Source organism: Manduca sexta, chromosome 11, assembly GCF_014839805.1.
Source record: "Manduca sexta isolate Smith_Timp_Sample1 chromosome 11, JHU_Msex_v1.0, whole genome shotgun sequence".
Taxonomy (NCBI): domain Eukaryota; kingdom Metazoa; phylum Arthropoda; class Insecta; order Lepidoptera; family Sphingidae; genus Manduca; species Manduca sexta.
The window spans coordinates 1,768,505-1,788,838 of NC_051125.1; the positions used below are offsets into that span (position 1 = coordinate 1,768,505).

General features: G+C 39.4%; 2 protein-coding genes across 2 annotated transcripts; one reads left to right on the forward strand and one right to left on the reverse strand.

Annotated features, from left to right (window-relative positions):
• The first annotated feature begins 1,137 nt into the window (after positions 1-1,137).
• LOC115449584 (zinc finger protein 211) lies at positions 1,138-5,308 on the forward strand. Its single transcript, XM_037437630.1, has 5 exons — positions 1,138-1,763; positions 2,875-3,053; positions 3,182-3,265; positions 3,670-3,905; positions 5,152-5,308. The coding sequence occupies exons 1-5, from the start codon at positions 1,252-1,254 to the stop codon at positions 5,224-5,226; spliced, it is 1,086 nt and encodes a 361-aa protein (XP_037293527.1). The 5' UTR covers positions 1,138-1,251; the 3' UTR covers positions 5,227-5,308.
• A 7,235-nt stretch (positions 5,309-12,543) lies between these two features.
• Positions 12,544-14,637, reverse strand: LOC115449585 (translation initiation factor IF-2). The gene has a single exon (XM_030177448.2). It carries the CDS (start codon positions 14,635-14,637, stop codon positions 12,544-12,546), a length of 2,094 nt encoding a protein of 697 aa, XP_030033308.2.
• Between the last annotated feature and the right edge of the window lie 5,697 nt (positions 14,638-20,334).

Consider the following 20,334-nt stretch of genomic DNA (forward strand, 5'->3'; position numbering starts at 1 on the left):
ATGGACTCGCATACTAATCGATCAAACGTAATCGAGAGAAAATTGTACCATCGAACACAGGGACGGACTCAGGTGAGCACTTTTACTTTCTATACCCGACCACCGACTCTAGTGTGAGATGTTTTTTTATTCGCATAATTCTCTCGTTTCACAGCGTGCTATAATATTCAGATATCAGATACTGAATGAATATTTTATTTTGACAAAGTTACCTAGCATATTTTAATATTTTATTGACAATAATTTATCACTTATGGCTTACACCGTTTAAATATTTAATACTAGGGTATTATTCTGATCCGTGCACTACGATACGTAGATACTAGTAGATACTTCATATTGCGTACATAGACAAAACTTTATTTCATAATTTAATTGTCATTAATCACCAACCTCTAGTTCACGCCTGGCTTCCATAGCCCATCATTATGGTGCCCACGTCGCACGGTTACCAAATAACGACGATCACTTTCTTCAGCTCTCACTGAGCGTTGCGGGCGGCACTGATCACTTGCCATAGTGTTATTGGACTTAACCCCTTGCGCAATACTATAGCCCGGTGTTGACTAATAGAGCAGAGTTAGTGTAATATCGTCTGTACTGCCAATGCTTGGCCAACATCTTAACTTTGTACATTCATCACGTTCTTAGCCTACCTTTAATTGTATTGCAACTGTTTATCTTACAACCGTATGCTCTTACATCGATTATAATCAAAATGTTTTTTCCATTCCGTATGCCCCTATTTAGAAATATGAATAATTTTTCCAACTATTGGCAACTAAGTATAGGAATGAAATTGGGTAAAATAAATTACGTTTATTATTACAGTTATAGAATCCATGTTCAATAAAATAGACATAGATATCGTTAATTTTACGATAATTATTTAAAGTTTAATAAAGTTACTGAGCATACAAATATAAATTGACGTTTATAATACATACAAGAACAAAACGCTGATTTGCTCTGTCATTGTCATAATCCATTAGATTGCCAGCTTCCGCGTGTTTCGAATACGAATAAAAAATTGATATTATTAGCATGATTTCTATGCTATCTATATCACACATCGTTAAAATATTATTCACCCTTCTCACTCTTACGTTAATAATTTTGTATAACATATTCCATGATTATAACTGTGTGTCAGATACTAAGATATTGTTATTTGTTTTGTAAATAAAGCATCGCAAAAATTACACCAAAGATTAATTTTATATCGTTTATCACATAAATAAAACTTAAAAGATGGAAGCCGACAGTGCAAAAACGTGTAGAATCTGTTTCAGAACGCAGGAGACTGTATTTTCTCTATACAGAAAACTTAAAGATTCTTCTCCCTATGAAAAGCTCGTAAACAGTACACACTTGAAAATAGCTATGAATGACGCCGGTCCTTCTTCCATCTGCTCCGAGTGTCTCACTGAGTTGGAAACGACGGTGAATTTTCTAGAAAAATGCAAATTGTCCAACCAGATTCTTGCAGCGATATTCAGTAATGGAATAAACGCAAGTGAGCAAATTAAGTGTGAAAATCTGATACAAGACTATGATAATCCTGCAGTGGATCTGTCTCAGGAGCATATCAGTGTTGATGAGAGTGTGGAGGTGAGGACTGCGCAAGTGCCTCCAGAGAGGAAAGTGAAGTGCAGTGATTGTGGTTCGAAGCGTCGCTGCCGGCACAAGTCTGGCTCTACGGTACATACGTGTCATTATTGCGGGAAGGTTTTCAATAGGATATTTAATTTAAACCGGCACATGTAAGTTTTGTTGTAGGTGAATTAGCACTCATAATTTATTTGTGACTTTACTTTGCTGATAGAAGTGTGCAGAAACATTTTTGTACTGAGGCTAAATTAACATAATGACTATTTTCGATGTAGTAAGACAGGACCTGGTAGTAGGTCTTGTATGTGAGAGTCCGCCCGGGTAGGTATCACCGCAATGTCTATTTCTGCTGCCTAGCAGCAGTGTGAAGTCACTGTTGTGTTTCAATTGACATTGTAGCCAGTGTACCTACTGGACATAATAACACTTAACAATCCATATCTCAGGATGGTGAGCATAGTGGGATACCAAACAATAATTTGTAATTCAAGGTATTAGACAGTATTTCTACTATTTTTGGGCAGTCATATTGCTTACCATCAGGTGAATGGCAAGCTTGTCTCATCATTCAAAGCAATAAAAAAAAACATACAAATGTGGAATGCTACTTGTCTTATTGATTGATACTATATTGGGACCACACTGTACTTACCAGGTCAAGCACATTATCCTATAAAAGCCAAAATAAAAGAAGATGAAAAAACAATTTGTAATATGTATGTAGACATATAAGGTATTATGTTAGTAGTAAAATTAATTTACTTGCAACAGTTTTAAATAGGTTGTTTGGTGTACAGTTCATGATGTGACTGATGACATGAGACTTTTTTATAGAGACTTTCCTACCCTCACACTCACCACTGCAACTTCTTTGAGATAGGATCAGCAGTGGCACACATTTTATGACACTGAGCTTTATCCTGCAACAATATTACTCAAACAGAAACATAGGGAGGACTTGGAAATATTAATTGACCAAGAATTCTGAGATATATCATGTATTTATTTTGCATTTTGGATCAAAAAATGTTTCTATTTAAATTATAATGGAGGTTTGAAAGGCTTACATAGATGTTTTTTTAAGAAAAATTTCAACTAGTTTTAAAAAACACAGAAAAATGTGCTAATTCCAAATATGTAATTTAATATTGCAAAAAAAGTTATGCTTATGTGAATTAGCCTTTCACACAAAAATATAAATGTTCATGAATTTATTCTGTCTGATTATCAGAATTTTTGATGATAGTGTATGATTGTTTCCAGTAAGAATCACAAGGGCGATGGTGCATGGTCGTGCCGGTCTTGCGGCGCGGCACAGGTGACGCGGTGGTTTGCCGAGCGACACTGTGCACCACTTGTGCGCCGCCCATGTCCTTTCGCCGGCTGCCACAAGACATTCACCACCAACAATAATCTTAAGACGCATATTAGAGCTCATAAAGGTAACTTTATGATGTGTATTATATAACAGAAGAGATTTAGTCAGCAAAATATTTGGCCATTGGTCCAATGACCAGGATCAGAACATAGGTGGCAGTTTAATAAATGTTTTACTGTATTATGCTTACAGGTGAGAGACCGTATGAGTGCAACGAGTGTGGTAAAGGCTTCACCAGTAAGGGCATATTAATAGATCACCTCAGGATACACACAGGTACAATATGACATTCACTTTATTGTTAATAACGATACATCAAAAGTGTCAGTTGTGTAACAATTTTTAAATTAAATCTTGTTATAAAGCTTGTTTAGACACAATGAGATTGGTGTAAGCGTTTTCCCCAAAGTTTCGTTTTTTTTCTTACAAGTTATCATTTCATATTAACGAATACTTAGTCAGGTTTTTACAGACAAAATGGCTATTCATTTGTACAATTGGATTTATCATTCAATTTATTTGCCCTCATAATATAAAAACCAATTATAATGTAGAGCAAATAATATTCGTTTTTTCGAACAATGTTGATAATAATATAATTAGCCATAGCATGATAGATGAGCTGTATCAGCTACAGGACATAAAATATTCGTCTTCAAAAGCAGGTTGTTTGTGTGCAGGTGAGAAGCCCTACATGTGTCCATTCTGCGGCAAGCGCTTCAGAACGAACAAGCTGTCGGCGCACGCGTGCGCGCGCGGCGGCGGCTCGGCGGCGCGCGCCCGTTCCGCTCGGGCGGCGCGCGCGGTGAGTGCGGGCGCGGGGGGCGCGGGGGGCGGCGTGTGGTGCGCGCTGTGCTCGCGGCGGTACGCGCACCAGCAGTCGCTCAACAAACACATGCGCAACCAACATGGACAGGTACCTACCTACCCACCTACTGCATTACTCGTGTCACCTTTTACAACAGGAGTACGGGTTTGACGGTTTTTAATGGTTGATAGTTTGGACACTAAACCTAGAAGTTATGTTTCATACTCTGATATCAGTAATAATAATAATAATATCAGCCCTGTATTATATACTTGCCCACTACTGGGCACCGGCCTCCTCTACTACTGAGAGGGATTAGGCCTTAGTCCACCACGCTGACCTAATGCGGATTGGTAGACTTCACACACCTTCGAAATTCCTATAGAGAACTTCTCAGATGTGCAAGTTTCCTCACGATGTTTTTCTTCACCGTTAAAGCGAACGATAAATTCACAAAGAATACACACATGATTTTAGAAAAATCAGAAGTGTGTGCCCTTGGGATTTGAACCTGCGGTCATTCATCTTGTCAGTCTGTTCCACTCCCAACTAGGCTATCGTCGCTTATATCAGTAAAGTGACTACATATTAGCTGATTTTAAGTGTAGCTAAGGCTATTGAGCTGCGAACTAAAAATATAATATCAATGGTCAACAGAATTATGCACTCAACCTGTCAAGACAAAAAAATTACTACATAGGTATTAAAGTTTTCAAGTAAGTATAGCATACCTTTTAATCATAATGCCATACTTTTGGACATGGTTCACGGTTAATAAAATGATGTTGAATTTTGTTAGCTAATTAGTTATTAATAATCAATTCAGCTAACTGACAAGGCGAGATAATGGAATGATAATAAAGATCTAAACATATAAATGTGAGTGGGTTTTGTGTTACTTTTCTATTCGCACATGTGAGTTGGCTTTTGTTTCATTTTAGATTTATAAGTGAGTGATCATATTTTGTTATGGTAACGGTTTATAGTCAGTATAGTGAGACCACAGTGTCACAACACATATCTTGTAATTAGTTCCCAATATCCACAACACTTCATAATGTTATCTTACTGTGGACTCAAGACTATAATTCTCAATAGTGGTGACATTGTTTTATCAACCCCAAATAGATTTTTTTTTTTTTTGTTAATGCTTCTTTAAGGATCAATAATTATTTATAAGGTCTGTCCTCAAAATGTGTTTAGTCGTGCTGGATATAGACTAAAAAAGTATGTGAAGTGGCATTTACTCTCTATATGGTAATGTCGCTTGGTAGGTATCATTAAAAAAGTTTAATTTAATATATTTCTTTTTATTTCGAGCCATTTTCATATTGAATGCATTGGTACATTTCAGAAGGCAGTTGATTCGATACAAGCTCGAGACATGCCGAGGCAGGTGGATGCGTGTGACGTCACAACGAGTACGTGACTACACGCGCCGCCCATCAATGACTACACAAGCGAAAGTGATTGAGGAAATGTGACGGAATTCTAATACACGTTGCATTTATTGTTGCGTTTTATTCATTGACTATAGTTTTGGTAGAGATATGCAGTCTTACTTATAAACTTGTTTTAGCGTTAAGAGATGGTTAAGAATTGTTTAAATAGCTGTCAAAAACATCACCGGTTTCCTAGTTTAAACCTTATTAATAGGCAAGATGGCGGATTTTGACTTATAGCTGATCCAGTAAATGTGTTTTAACAAAGCATTGAGCTTTGAGAAATTTGTATACTTGAGTAAGACTGCATCGTCGGCTAAGAGTGCTAAGCTGCTAACTCCATTTTTACCGAAAATGAGGTTTTGATACCATCAGATAGAGCGAGCAAAACTCTACAGAATCGTAAAACATACCAAGTGCCTCTAACACACGACAATGTCACTTTTTGAGCCTCAATAATATCTGACAACTCCTTGGATGTGAAATTAACCCGCGTAAAACTTGCTAACTCCCTCATTTGGCGCCATTTTGTGGGCAAATGTGCAGCTCAAATTCCCGCGGCATGGCATCATAACTCCTATATGAAGAAGAACTACAATTTTACTTCGTGTGTGATATTATTGAACAATGGTGATTCTTGTTTTTTTATTTTTCTATGTTTATTTTGTCTTTTGAATTGTGTTAATACATAAAAGCTTAAAATTTGGCATCCTCTTGCTAGGCTTGGGAGTTAGCCCGTTTTATTTCTTAGAAATAAGTTATGTTAAAGGAGTTAGACATAATTATTTTTTGCAATTCAATACCCTTCTATGCTTTAATAACACTTTTGTACATGTTTTAACTCAAAAAAACAGGTAATACTTATTTATATCATGAGTTATATATAGTTGGTATCCACGGTTAAGAGAGAAAATTTGCGTGGCCAAGTAATACAGTAAAGGGTAGCCGAGTCATACTTCGATGTAAATATATAAATATTAAATTTACAAATAAATCAGCAAATTTTGGGTATTTTATATCGCTATATCCAGCGATAAACATTGCACATTGATTGATTGGTGAAATCTTTGGGAAAGTATTTCTGTAGCCAGTGTTAGTTCTCTTATTTTAATCAAAATAAAAGACCCCAACTTTCAAAAGTACGATGACATCCATAAAAAACGAGGGAATCCTTTACGCAATCAGTCACTCGAAATTTTCTATAATGTTTATACATATTTTGTAACCTAAGCCGACAGATTAAAAATATAAGGATGAAAATGTAAATAATTATATTAAATATATTAAAATTAATTATATTAAAAAGCAACAAGAACGAGTGGCAAATGCCACTGGAAATTTAAGGAGAACTTTGAAAAATTTATTAAACGAATTCGGTACTGAAACACAGAGGTTAACAGAATTTTCAGTGGACAAGTTACTTGCTGAACACGGGCACACTATGTTGTGACTGCCACCTTATCAACCGGGTTTTAATCCAAATTAAAATATGTGGTCTCGACTGAAAGGCTATGTAGCCGCTAGAAACGAGGATATGAATTAGATTACAGTAAAAACAATATTCATTGAAAAGTAAATATTATCGGGGCTGAAGAATGGAAATAGGTTTGCGATCATGCAATCAAATACGAAAATAAATATCTAAGAATTTAAAACGACGTAGACGATAACACTGATAAACTAGTAAATAATATGGCCGATAGTGACAGTGATATTGAACTCTTCGAGAGCAAAGATATTTAATTCGCGAGACAGGGGGATGGCATATCCCCAAAACTGTTCAAAAGCGTACTGTAGGATTTGTTCATAACTCTGGACTGAACAGGTATGGCCATTAACATAAATGGTGATTACATCTCGCACTTGCAATTCGCAGACGACATAGTAATAATGGCAGAAACACTGGAAGAGCTGCAACAGATGCTGTGTTCAGCCTAGCATCAGCCTCACAGCGAATAAGTCTAACAATGAATCTTGATAAGACAAAAGTTATGATCAAGGACTGTTTTATCATTGTCAATGGCCACCTTCTCAAAGTTGTTTCCGAATAATCTTACCATGGGCAGATTCTGCAATTAGGAACAAACAGTTTTGAGAAGGAGGTTAAAAGGAGATTCCAGCTGGGCTGGGCCGCATTTGGTAAACTATGTCGGGTTTTCTCGTTGTTTCTACCACAATGTCTGAAAATGAAGGTTTTCACCCAATGCGTCCTACCTGTCATAACCTACGGCGCTGAAACGTGAATGCTCAAAGTGGCTGGTCCACCAGTCCAGGGTCGCTTAGCGAGCTATGGAACGTGCTATGCTCGGAGTTTCTCTGAAAGATAAACTTCATAACGAAGTCATCCGTCAGAGAACCAATGTCACCGACATAGCAGACAGGTTTAGCAAACTAAAGTAGCAGTGGGCAGGGCATATCTGTCGAAGAACCGATAACTGATGGGGTAAACGAGTTCTTGAGTGGAGACCACGACTCGGCAAACATATTTGTAGGACGCCTTCAAGCAAGGTGGAGTGACGATCTACAAAAGGTCGGTGACAAGAACTGGATGCGACAGCCCGAAGACAGGGTAAAATGGCGCATATTTGGGGAGGCCTATGTATATCATATAGGCTGATGATGATAATGAGAATTTTGATGATTAAAAGTTTTCATTTAAATGTTATTTTAGCAATTATATAATGAATAGTGTTTAATATGTACGCTACATGACGAATTACTCACCAAATTATGTAATCGTGTTAAAAACATTTTCTTTTTATTTTATTTTCCCTAATCAAAAGACAACACCTAAATATTTTAACAGCACGTAATAAACACGGGATTCTTAGTGTTTTGTGTATCCAAATGTCGATGTGCGATATGTATCGTCGAATACTTATAACGACTTGCAGGTGATAAAGGAGACGTTCCCATCCAATTTTTTACTATTATGAAAGTTTTATTTCATTACTAATCATAATTATTGAATAGGTACTAATAATAATATGCGTGTGTTTAATATTTTTTTTATAAACGCATTATACTCAAAATATTAAGATTATTTATTTAATGTGATAAAATGCTAACTCCAATTTAATAGCAATATAAATCTAATTTTCTAAAACGAAAAATGGCTAACTCCATTTTTCTGTAATAATTCTAAATGATTTGATAGTTAATAGTTGTTTTGTGCAAATATATAAAGCTTAAAGAAATATGTACCAACGGGAGCTTCATTTTTTAGATTTTGTAAGAAATAAAATAATAATTCAGTTTTTTTATCCTGTTACTAATTATCTATTATGGAGTTAGCAGCTCAGCACTCTTAGCCGACGATATTTTCGCAGTTTTGTCTCCAATGACCTTCTTCAATAAGGTTGATTTGCTGGGCAGGTTGGCTAGTTCCGGCTACTGTGGAAAGATAATGTTGCCTCTTTGGCCAACGAGCATTAAGTTTAGGACTGATATACTTACCATTCTCTAGACAGGATTATCGTCCTCACAGAACCTTGGCGCATTGCCTTGCCCGAGGACCTATTTTTGCTACACTTACCGTAACTTAGCCAATCGATAAATTTAATCAATGGATGATTCTAGAACGAGCGCATATGGCAGTGGCGAAAGCTGAAATTTTCTGTAAGGAAACTCAACACAACATATAAATAAGTATGTATGTATGCATGAATGCAGTCTGTCAAACCTTCTAATGGTAATTAGATTTTACATAAATTAAGAAAGGGAAGCCGGCAGTAATTGGATTATATGGACCTTTCGCCACTGCCGTATGGTTTTATATTTGTACATAGGACTCTGTAACATAAGGTATAATATCGTTTTACTAACTGTTGTGCTTATGGATAAACAGTTTCATCAGACACTATCCGGCTCGTCATTCTATGCAGGCGACGGCATCGGATAATGCACCGTTCAAGGTGATGCTCTAGATTACGCGCATACATACATACGTAATGTCAGCTCTATTTGTTATGCGGGAGGATAAACATGGACTGAGGATTACTTCCCACGATGCTTATTACAATGGTTCATTTACCCTGGTAGAGTATGGAACGTATCAGTGAAGGGGTTGTAGTTCGTGAACCGGGCAACCGCCCAGGGTTTCGTCCTCGCAGGAATTTTGCGCAGTGCCTTGCCTGAGGAGCTATTTTTTTACAATAATACCGCCCTGATATCCAACAACAAAGCACCTTACCTGTGATTTTTTTATAGGAGTAGCTTTTTTTGCTTCTACCTAGGATTGTGCGTTAGTTTAGGCAACTACTAGGTATTTTGTATCCAAACTCCAGACTGTATAACGATCATTTACCTGCTGAGAAATTACAGTGGCTCGTCCGAACTACTTGTGCTCAATCAGCTAATGTACATCCTATCTGAACGACGTCCATCCTATCATCCTAGTTGAACGACGCAACATTTTGCTTGCAGGTGTATCTGGACTGCACTGTATTAAACATCTTGTTTGATGTGAACAGTAGCTAGAATAAAAATGGATTTAAGAAAATAAACTTTTCCTGAATCAAGGATTTGACGAATGCCGTAGCTACTTTCTGCCGTGAACGTAAAATGCGGTATTATACCATCAGACCCACTTATTATTGGTAGCTATTATTAAAAGTACATTTGTAGGATGGCAAATAATAGATGGGCAAAAATTATAACGGAATGGATACCACGAAATAATACGAGAGGTAAGGGTCGACCAATGAGGAGATGGAAAGATATTTTCTTGAAGTTAGCTGGACCAGACTGGATGACGAAAGCAAGAGATAGGAAGCTGTGGAAGTCGATGGGGGAGGCCTACGCCGAGGGGGCGACTACTACGTGAAGGTGTAACAATAATGTAAAGTATATTAAGTCCTATGAAAAGTATGTAAGTAGTACAAATGAAGGCTTATTTATTTATTTATTTATCATTAAAAGTAGATACTCCATGCATGGCCCAGTAAACTCGCATGACGTCACGTTACATAACATTCCATTTTCCACTGACACGGATGATTCCGTCAGTTTTCGGCGCTTCCTTCTCTATTACCCATTCTCGGTGCAACTCAAACTTTCGCAATTGATTTCGCTGTGAATTTTGAATTACTGCTTTTAAATTGAATAACCTGTATTTGAATAGTACGTGGTTGACATGGGAAGCGATTTCTCATTGCGGTCATGCTGTATATTGGAAAACAGAGGGGCTATACAACGAGGTAGAAATAAGTAGTTGTAGGCTCTCGTTGGAGCTATCATCATTGGAATTTTGATACCAACACACCAAACCTTGGCTTGGGATCACCTAATCGATAGATTATAATTTGTCAATATAGTTCTGCATAGTCCATAATCTTGTACTTACAGACCTGGCCATTGATTGAAGCGGTAAAGGACCCACCGACCACCCTAAAAACGTCTCTGCCCAACCTAGATAAAGTGTTTTTCGAACCGAAAAAACAGATTAGAGTTCTCGGAGATTAAAAGTAAAAAAATATCAGCGTGACGTGGGTTCACTATGTGTACCAACCTTGGAGATTACAGCTTGAGATTATAAGTGTTGTAGACTCTTAACATGTTGTAAGGAATTTATTACCTCTACGTGCAGAGCAAAGAAGATGGACATTGCTAAAGTCTGCCACAGCACTGACCCGCCAGCATCTGTGTCAGCGCTCGGCGCCGCGCGTTGCCTCACGCTGCTCTCTGCGCAATTATTGCTTCCTAGCATCATATCTGACTGGAATACTGAAATCAAGGGTGACCTGCATTTCCCAGTAATTTATTAAGCTGTGCAGATAGTGACTGAATATATGCTTTTCAATTACTATAGCTTAATTAAGCTAAGGAACTGACTGCAAAGGTAAAGTGCTTTGATTGCTCCGATATTTTGAGTATTGTGGACATAAGGATGAGTTTTATGTTGAAAATAAACTTTGACTTGGGTTTATTTTAGTCCATACAGGGTATTTTGTTATTTTTAATCACCGAACTAACGATCTTAGACTCATATTTGAAAAGGAATCTTTAATTAGGTAGGCACCTGCATATGGAATACAATAATACTACGTTATATTTACAATATGAGTTTATATAAGTGGTGTGTTTCAATTATTTTTTAAAACTTTTTGTTATAAAACAACGACACAATTGATAGTTTGCCAAGAGATTTTCCTTTAGTTATGTAACAAACATTTTGATTAAAATGTAATATGGCACAATCGTGAATAAAGTGCCAAAAGTTGAACAAAAAGAAAGTGAGGATATGTTAGAAATACAAAGAAGTTATGTAGGTACCTTCTTAAATAAGTACTTTTTACTTTGCAAAGATATGAGTATTAATTTATGCAAAATTCATTAATTCAATAATGTGAATTAATGTTGTGTACTCTTCCAAGGTACTCAAACTATAAATGGGTATACATATTAGGAATGGTAGATTGTTGTTAATGTTTTCGGTTTGTTCGAACCGAATAACAGTTCTCGGTCAAGGCCGTTGCACAACACTGCCTTTAGTAATAGTTCGCAAATATTGTCGTAAAAAATAATCTACTTTTGGCTGAACTAGATTGCATTGTTAATATGAATTACTTTGAAATATCCAATTAATGGCACATAAAATAAATGAATTTAAATTTCTTTTTTATTGTTTTTGCAAATAGTAATCACTTTTACTTTGTTTTTAGCATAGATTCATTAGAAGCGTATTCAAATAGAAAGTTAATTATCACCCGCCTAAGGTCTGGTTACACACCGCTCCGTGGCCTACAGTAAGCACGTGCTGTGCACAGACCGTGGGTTGCAGCTGCGGTTGCCGCGACCACTTAAAAAATGCAATTGAGTTACCAATCGTTTACCAACCGAACATTTGCGAATCGCTCGCGAACTGGGTCATTGCACTTGAAACGTTCATGAAACTGTCGCCAATGATCGGCAGTTTTCTATTCCGTTTTCTATTAGATCTGCCCGCGGACCTTCACCCACTTAGCCGACAGACGTTGTCCGTGCCTCGACCTGCCTCCACTAAATCAAATTTCACGCCCCGACAGTGATTAGAGCTGCTACTTCGTCAATAATGAAACGCTTACTTTTACGAAATTTTATTTGGAAACTTAAGTACAACTCTCTTAGGATCTAAGTATAAAAATAATAAAGACTATCGAGTGACGCGCAATATGCGTGCGTACATACACAACAGTGGCTGGGACACACGTCGCCGCGGCTTCACACCGGGAACTATACAATCGACAACAATGCGTCCGTGTCAGCGTTGCCGTCGATCACAGATTAGTGGTGCGTAATAAATAACTTATGTGTATGGCGGAGGCTCACGGCGAGCCGGTGGTCACCGTCTTTCTTTTGACGGTGGCGACCTGTGGATGCGGGTCGTCCACCTGCACGTTGGTGGAGTGCACGTAGTTGTTCTGGTAGCCGGTCTCGTGAACGCGCGCGTTGGGGCTGAGCTTGTCGGTGCGCTCGCGTTCGTCGGCGCGACCCTTGTCGCTGGCGCGTTCCGTATCCTTCACAGAGCGTTCCTGCGAGTCAGCGCGTTCGTGTGAGTCTGCTCTTCCCGAATCGTCGCCGCGGTCCTTATCATCGCTCCTTTCGTCCTCCCCGGAGCGCTCGGGATCCTCTTGCAGTCGCTCGGAGTCCCCTTTTAGCCGCTCAGGGTCATCCTTTAGCCGCTCGTGCTCATCCAAAGCGTGTTCTTGCGGCGCTTCGAGACGCGCGAGGTCCGCATCTTTAGTCGGTGTCGGAACTGTCAGCTGCATGTAGTACTTCTCTTCCTTAGAAACTGGAAGTTTTTTACCATAATAGTCGTAGTCTCCGGCCGTGTACTCGGCGCTCTCCTCGACGGATCGTGTTTTACGGTTCTGCTTGCGGCGGCGCTTGCGCTTGATGGGCCGCTCAGTATGCGGTGTCAGCCAACTGTCCTCGCCATCCGTGTCGTGAGACTCACCTTCCTCGTTCCTAGGTTGAAATTCGGCGCCGTCCTCGGTTTCGGTGCTTTCCCGCTCGCTCTCGACGGGTCGTACGCGATGCTTTTTCGGCCGTTTTGCCTTGTATATCGGAGGTACCCGCACGGTCACAGTATCAATTTCATTTGGATTGTGTTCAGTGGGAGGCAGCACTCTTGGTCGCAGCGGTCTCTTGGGGTCCTCAGTAGTGGTGGTGGCTTCGCCATCATCTTCATTCTCAGGCAGTGCGGGCAGCGGCAACGGTATTCGGTTAGGGCGAGGTCGTTCTTGCTGCAAGCTTTGCAGACGTACTTGAGACGCGAGCTCACGATCACCGAAATGCACATTCTGGTAGTGGTTCGGTGCCAGTTTTTGCGGCTGCGGTCTTCTTTGTTGCTTCTTATGTTGCCAGAACTGATCCACTGCGGTGCCAAACTCTTGCACTGCTTTGGTTCTGTCGCGCGACTCTTGCGCGTCTTCATAATCGTCGTATTGCGCCTGTTCGTTTTCTTCATCATACGCGAGATAATCCTCATCGGCAGCTCTCTGGGGGTCGAACTGATTCGCATCGACTGTATCAACTTTCTGTGCAACACCGTTTCGTACCACGAATGCATCTACGTAAACCCGTGGCTTCCTTGGCTCTGAAGGTGGTAGCTTAGCAGCTCTCGGCTCGATAGCAATCGGTGCGATGGGGGCGGCTTGTTCTTGTTCGGGTTCAGCTTCGGCTTCCTCTTCGGCTTCGGCAGCCGCCGGAGCATTTGCAGGTTTCCTGTTAAAGTTGAAGTTAAGCTGGAAATTAGAGGAAATTGTTTCAAGGTTTGAGTCAGCCTGCTGTTTCGGAGGGGGAGGTGGAGGAGGAGGGGCCGGTGCACAGGGCGACGGGGTAGTCGGGTTAGCACGCGGCTTAGCACAGGGCGGCGGCGGTGGTGGAGGCGGCGGCGGCGGAGGCGGTTTAGGTTTCGGTTTAGGCGCTGCACGAGGTCTCGCACATGGTGGAGCCGCTTTGGGTTTCGGGGCTGGCGGTCGTTGAGCGCGACAAGGAGGAGGAGCTGCGGCCCGAGCAGCACCACACGGCGCAGGCGCAGCCACGGCGGGAGCCGCTGGCGCGGGTGTAGCGGCCTGCACAGGCGTGTCTATACCAGGCACCGGTGCTAGCGGTGGCGGGAACGCAGCCTGCGGCGGTTTACGCGCCACATTGTAGCCCAGCACATCAGCTAACCCACGGAACACAATGTCGCCGAACGTCCGCTTCTTACGCACCACCGGCTCATGTTCGCCGTCTGATTCGTCTGTGAGTGTATCATTGGCATTGAAACTGGTGTCATTGGCGAGAACGAGGTCTTCGGCGAGTGTGTAGTTAGTCCTGTTAGGGAGTGTATCGTCGTTGTCGCCAGCAGGGCCGTCTGTCGCGGCGGCGGCAGCAGCGGCGGCCAGCAGCAGCAGGAGCGCAGCGGTGCGCATGGCGCATGGTCGAATGTCGCGCGGGCGGGAGAGCCGCGCGGTTTTGTCCGGCTGGATGTTGCCCAAGCGTCGTCACGTTCCGCTGAACACGGTCGGAGGCTGTAGGGTTTGCTCGTATATTCTGGTAATAGAACCGGATGTACGGCCTACGAAGAGCTTAGAGCAGAACATTAAACACATTAATGTTACTGACCTTAGTTAGAGACCTTACTTAGATGGGAGGAACATATTATGTGTTGTCTGCAAGCGACAGGGCTATTGGAATGTGATCGTTCTAATAGCTAATATGTTATCTACCTCAATTATTATAATATCGCCAGTCCTGGCAAATTTATCGAATCTTCTGAGTTTTTAGAATTTAGAAATTTCGTTAGTTGTACATGTTATAGATGATCATAAGATAAAAATACTCATACTAATGATTACCTTTCACATGATGTAAGTTTATCCATTTTATTTGAAAACACAGACTTCAAGCACAATGCGTTTGCAAAGGTTTTTTATCTGATGCACCTACAAACTCTGAATAATTTTTACTGTTATTTCATTACCGACTTAAACGTGCCTAGAAATATTTCGTTGTATGCAGGAATTTGACTAAGTTCCGAACATAGTTGATAGCCATGGCTGAGGGAAACCATGCACCAACAGGTCGGCTATTAGTTCAGTTGTTTTAAAGGTCGTAAAAACTGCTCCTCACCTTGGAAAGCGACATAATCTATTAGTCCCGGCTATTACCAAATAACCGTTCTTGTAATGGCATGAGGACCGCCTTGTCGATGCACTAGCAGTGAACTTGGACGATGAACTGTGAGGCTGTGAGTTCGATCGTCTTTGGCTTTAATAGTTGTAGATGGTGATCCAAATATTTGACTTGGTTAGGAACATCTGTTTCACATGTCACCAAGCTCGCTGTATGTATGATACCTTAGGGGAAGAAAATAAACTTTTCGAAAAATATGGCTTATTTTCTCAGATAGCGATCATCGTACACAAGGGGTACACTCCGCTATAGCGGCTCATGTTAGTGTGTTACGTTCCGGGATGTCTATATTTCCGATTTAAAACAGGCCAGCATAATTGTGTCGACTGGCGAGGGATAATCATATTTTCTCGTCCGTCGACATACTATCTGTGGTCGTAGTGTAGAGGCTTTTCTACAATCGTTAAAAAATATGTGGGAATGACATCTGCGATCGATAAAGTCGCTTGGATATGTCATGACTACCTCGGTGGCGTAGTTATACTGCATGCGCGGTACGGCAGTGCTCTGAGGTTCTTGGTTCGAATCCCGGGTTGGGCAAATGATATTTGGGTTTTTCTGCTCAGTATCAGCCCCGGACTCTGGAATTTATGCCCGACATGGCGATAAGCTCGTCCCCTATCACATCATGGGACGGAACACATTTGGCGAAAAGTGGGCAACCTGGTTGCGCCTCTGCATAACCCTTCGGAGATAAATGCGTGATGTGTGTGTGTGTGTGTGATATGATATTTCCATACATTTTTTGTTTTCTATTAAGGTTAACGATTATAAAAAGGCGTCTTGGCTACAGGTGTCGGCTCCATTTTGCCTACCATCACATGCAGTGAGTCCACTTTGCCGTGGCCGGATAAAAAAATGTATCCGTAGTCTGCACGAACCACTCTAACAAGTTTTCAATTATCATCATCTGTATGGTGTGCTAATCTGGTATAAGTGATATTCTGTGATAATTTTTCCTCCTTTCAAATACTACTACATTATCCAATATGTACCCTGTAGAGTGGTGTAAAGTCTTTGATATTGTACTCGCGTTTCATTTTATTTTTTATTGCCAGAAGAATTTAAAGTTAATTAGTTTTTAAAGGAGCTAATAGGTCTTGATATAATATTATGTAAGTACAATAAATCAAAATAATTAAATAAAAGTTTTTTGTTTGGCTTGATAAAAAAAATGTAAAGCGTAAAAATAATTACCTACCTGTTTTGTCTAGTTATATAAAATGTTTTATACAAAGTTGTTACAACTTCTGTATATAGACAAATAATGTAGTATATACACTCAACAGCATTAGAGAGCATACGAGCGTATAGAAATGCGATAGTTTTTTAAATATACAATATAATATCAGCCCTGTATTATATACTTGCCCACTGCTGAGCACGGGCCTCCTCTACTACTGAGAGGGATTAGGCCTTAGTCCACCACGCTGGCCTAGTGCGGATTGGTAGACTTCACACACCTTCGAATTCCTATAGAGAACTTCTCAGATGTGCAGGTTTCCTCACGATGTTTTCCTTCACCGATAAATTCACAAAGAATACACACATGATTTTAGAAAAGTCAGAGATGTGTGACCTGGAATTTGAATCTGCGGACATTTGTCTTAGCAGTCCGTCCCACACCCAACTAGGCTATCGCCGCTGTTTAAATAGGGTTGCTTTAATAATGTGATAAATTCGAGAAATATTTTTGTTTATTATTTAAAACCGACGTATAGGATTAGGTTTTTTTATTATTATATCAAAGTTGAAAAACATTTTCTCTATCATTTTATTTTCAAGATAACACATTATAGAAACAAAGATTCGAACTATTACTCTATGTCAAGTTTGATGTATAATATTATCTCGTTCAAACCAGACAAGTCATTTTGTAGGCACAGTTGTATATAGCAGCTCTACTTATTATTATTTCTTCAATGTTATATTTACTTCTATAATATCAGTATACTGTAGAAGCAAATATAATATATAAATATAGTATATAGTAGACAGATATCAACCGACACCATTTCGGTTTTGCTTCACAATGTCGACCATGACAAATACAAAGTATTGCCGAGTCGGATCCGGCTTAGATTTCTTTTCATGGTTGATTATTATAATTTATTAACCCGTCATGACTTGTCAAAATTTTATTTTCAAATATGTACAGGTAGCTGAATGTTTGCCGCCAAACATTGACAGCTACGCGTGTGACGGAAAAATAACCTTATTATGTAGTATATAAGGTTATAATCCCGTGACACACGCAAATGTCATGTAGCTGTCTTGGCTCGCCGGCGAGCCACGAGAGACCAAGAGTAAACATTGGTTGGTAAACATTTGATATAAACCATTATATTTTATTTTCGCTTTTATTGTTGGAGGTTTAGGCAGAAGCACTCCTGTTCCTCGAACTTATTTCTGTTCTACATATAGAAATGAGTATCCCAATATTTATCAGTCTGATTAGTGATTGTTGCTGTCCGTAAACAGTAAAGTTTTATAAAATAGGTCGCAAAGTTTGGAATTTCGAATAAAATGTAGTAACAAGGGTGTTGTTAAATAAGTTCGTTTTCTGTGATACTTAATAATAACAACTGTTTCAAGGATGCAGATAGACAGGTCATCAAGGTCGCGCTCACGGCAGTCGTTACTCGCGTCAGGTGCTCGGAGCCATTGATTTTGGTTAGAATTTGTATCGTGGATAAATAGTCTTCGGGACACGGTCCAGCACAATACGTTCTTTGAAGCGATCATCTCTCCTGGCCACCTTAAGTAGATTGATAAGTTCATTTTACCTAACCATTTCTTTAGGTACCTAAGGACTGCGTGGTATCGATAATTTCATTTTACCCATGAAAATATCAAGTATGTATTCCAATTGTACGGAACTATCATAGCTTGGATTATAATAGCCGACGTCACGAGTCGTGTCGCCGATTGCGATGTAAAACCCTAGTTGCATTCAAAAACGCAGCGAATGATTCGTAACTCGGCAGTAGAGCAAAATCTTGTGGATTTTATGCAACATTGCTTCATCGATGGATGTCGAGGCGGGTGTTTCGATCGCTATTAAATAATAACTTGAGTCATTCGATAAATCCACGACTTAATCTAGAACGTTGGCTAATGGAGTTTAGTAACAATAAGAATGAGGTTGGATAGCTAATAATTCGATCGATCAATTGCAAGATGTTATGCTTGCGATGTCGGTGGTGATGATTCTAATTCTTAATATTCGAAGCACAGATACAAAAGGAAAAAAGACAAAAAAAGTGCGCTCAAAAACGAATAACAAATAAGGCGCAGTTTTTACAGAACGCGGTTGTATTATTAAAGAAGAACAGTTGTGTTTAAATTCTTGAATTACAAAAATTGAATTGCAATTACAAATCAGTCACAGCGACGTCGGCTTGATGCTTGATTAAATGCAACTCGGCAACAGTCTTGTTCTGTTGTGGTCACATTTTAGAATGCTGAATAGTTGCCATCATGGTAAACTATAATCATAGTTCGACATCTTACGGAATTCAGGTAAGAATGACAGTTTCCTTATTCGACTTTATCTTGGTGTCGTGATTATTCACCATGCCTTGCAGTAGCGAAGAGTGGAATTTTCCGAGAGCGAACCCGACTCTACATATAGGTATTAATATGTATAGATGCTGCCTGCAAATCATTCTAATGATAATTAAATTCTATATAAATGGAAGCCGGCAGGAATCGGATTATATGGACCCTCCGCCACTGATGATTTGCCAAACAGAGGCGCTATGAAACATTGATCATAAGAAAACCGGAGGATGAAATAATGTTATAGAATAAATTATTTATATAATTAATCTTATTAGGTACCTATCACGGTTTGTAAAATCTTTAGCTAGAACGATATTGATTCGGTAACATATATACCAGTTTCTTGTTATGCCACCACAAAATTAGTAAACAACCTCGGCGTTACATAAATATATTTGTTGGTCAACGTTAATGAGAATTGATTGAAAATAATGCGCCATGAGTAACACTAGGCGAGTTGAAAAACGACTGTAGTGAAGAAATATAGCCGCTGCGACCACAACAGTCCGCTGACACGCTCCAATTTATAACAAATGTTTATTTGTTCACCAAAAACTTATTAACATTTATTGAATTTATGAAATTAGTATTTCAAAGTGTTGTTCAATTAACCTTATCTAATATTGTGTAAATTGTCGTAGATATTTTTCTTGTCGCCCTATGGTTTCTGTAGACCATTTGAAAAGAGAAGAGGCATAAGAATTACTAAGTTAATATAGAAAATTCTCACGAATTTTGTTATCTAGATTCGGATTGAAGTTGACCTAATTATTGCATGATTTGACATTTAAAAAGCATACTGCAAACATTGCATATAAATGCAGTTTTTAGACATTTTTGTCTTTTGTAGTTTAATAAACCTTAAACTGAATTTGAAAAAAGCAACATTAGAGTATCTTGGCCGATCTTCTTTGGTCAGAACTGACTTTCCGAACTGGTGGAAGAGTAAACATTGATGGAATCTAAATAATGTATAACATTTTACAGGTTCAAATATAACATTCTACTTCATTTATTCATATTACTTCAACACCGTGATTTTCTATCGCAATGAATCAAAATAAACAAACCGACTCGGATTTCCTCACTCTTTCTAGAAAGACCGTCTAGTTTAGTCTAGATTTTACAATTAGATTGTCGCGGAGACACGTAGGCGACATCGGCAGGCCAACAGTACGGTTAATTTATTCAATGATAGACAAAGGTTGCGTCGAGCGGGTCAAGGCGGTAACTTATTAATAAACTATTATACCGCCGTCGTGTTTACGATTTTACTATAATTTATGCATATAGTGGGGCAAAGGTCGTCTGTGTGCAGTATCACAAAATCTAAAATTACTTCTGACAATGTAGAGACAGATCTGACGAGG

Excerpts from the sequence above, each read along its gene's own strand:
- LOC115449584 (XM_037437630.1), top strand. The coding sequence starts at position 1,252 with ATGGAAGCCGACAGTGCAAAAACGTGTAGAATCTGTTTCAGAACGCAG. Across the intron at positions 3,054-3,181 it reads GCATATTAGAGCTCATAAAG|GTGAGAGACCGTATGAGTGC; the intron begins GTAACTTTATGA and ends TTATGCTTACAG. Across the intron at positions 3,906-5,151 it reads TGCGCAACCAACATGGACAG|AAGGCAGTTGATTCGATACA; the intron begins GTACCTACCTAC and ends GGTACATTTCAG.
- LOC115449585 (XM_030177448.2), bottom strand. The coding sequence starts at position 14,637 with ATGCGCACCGCTGCGCTCCTGCTGCTGCTGGCCGCCGCTGCTGCCGCC.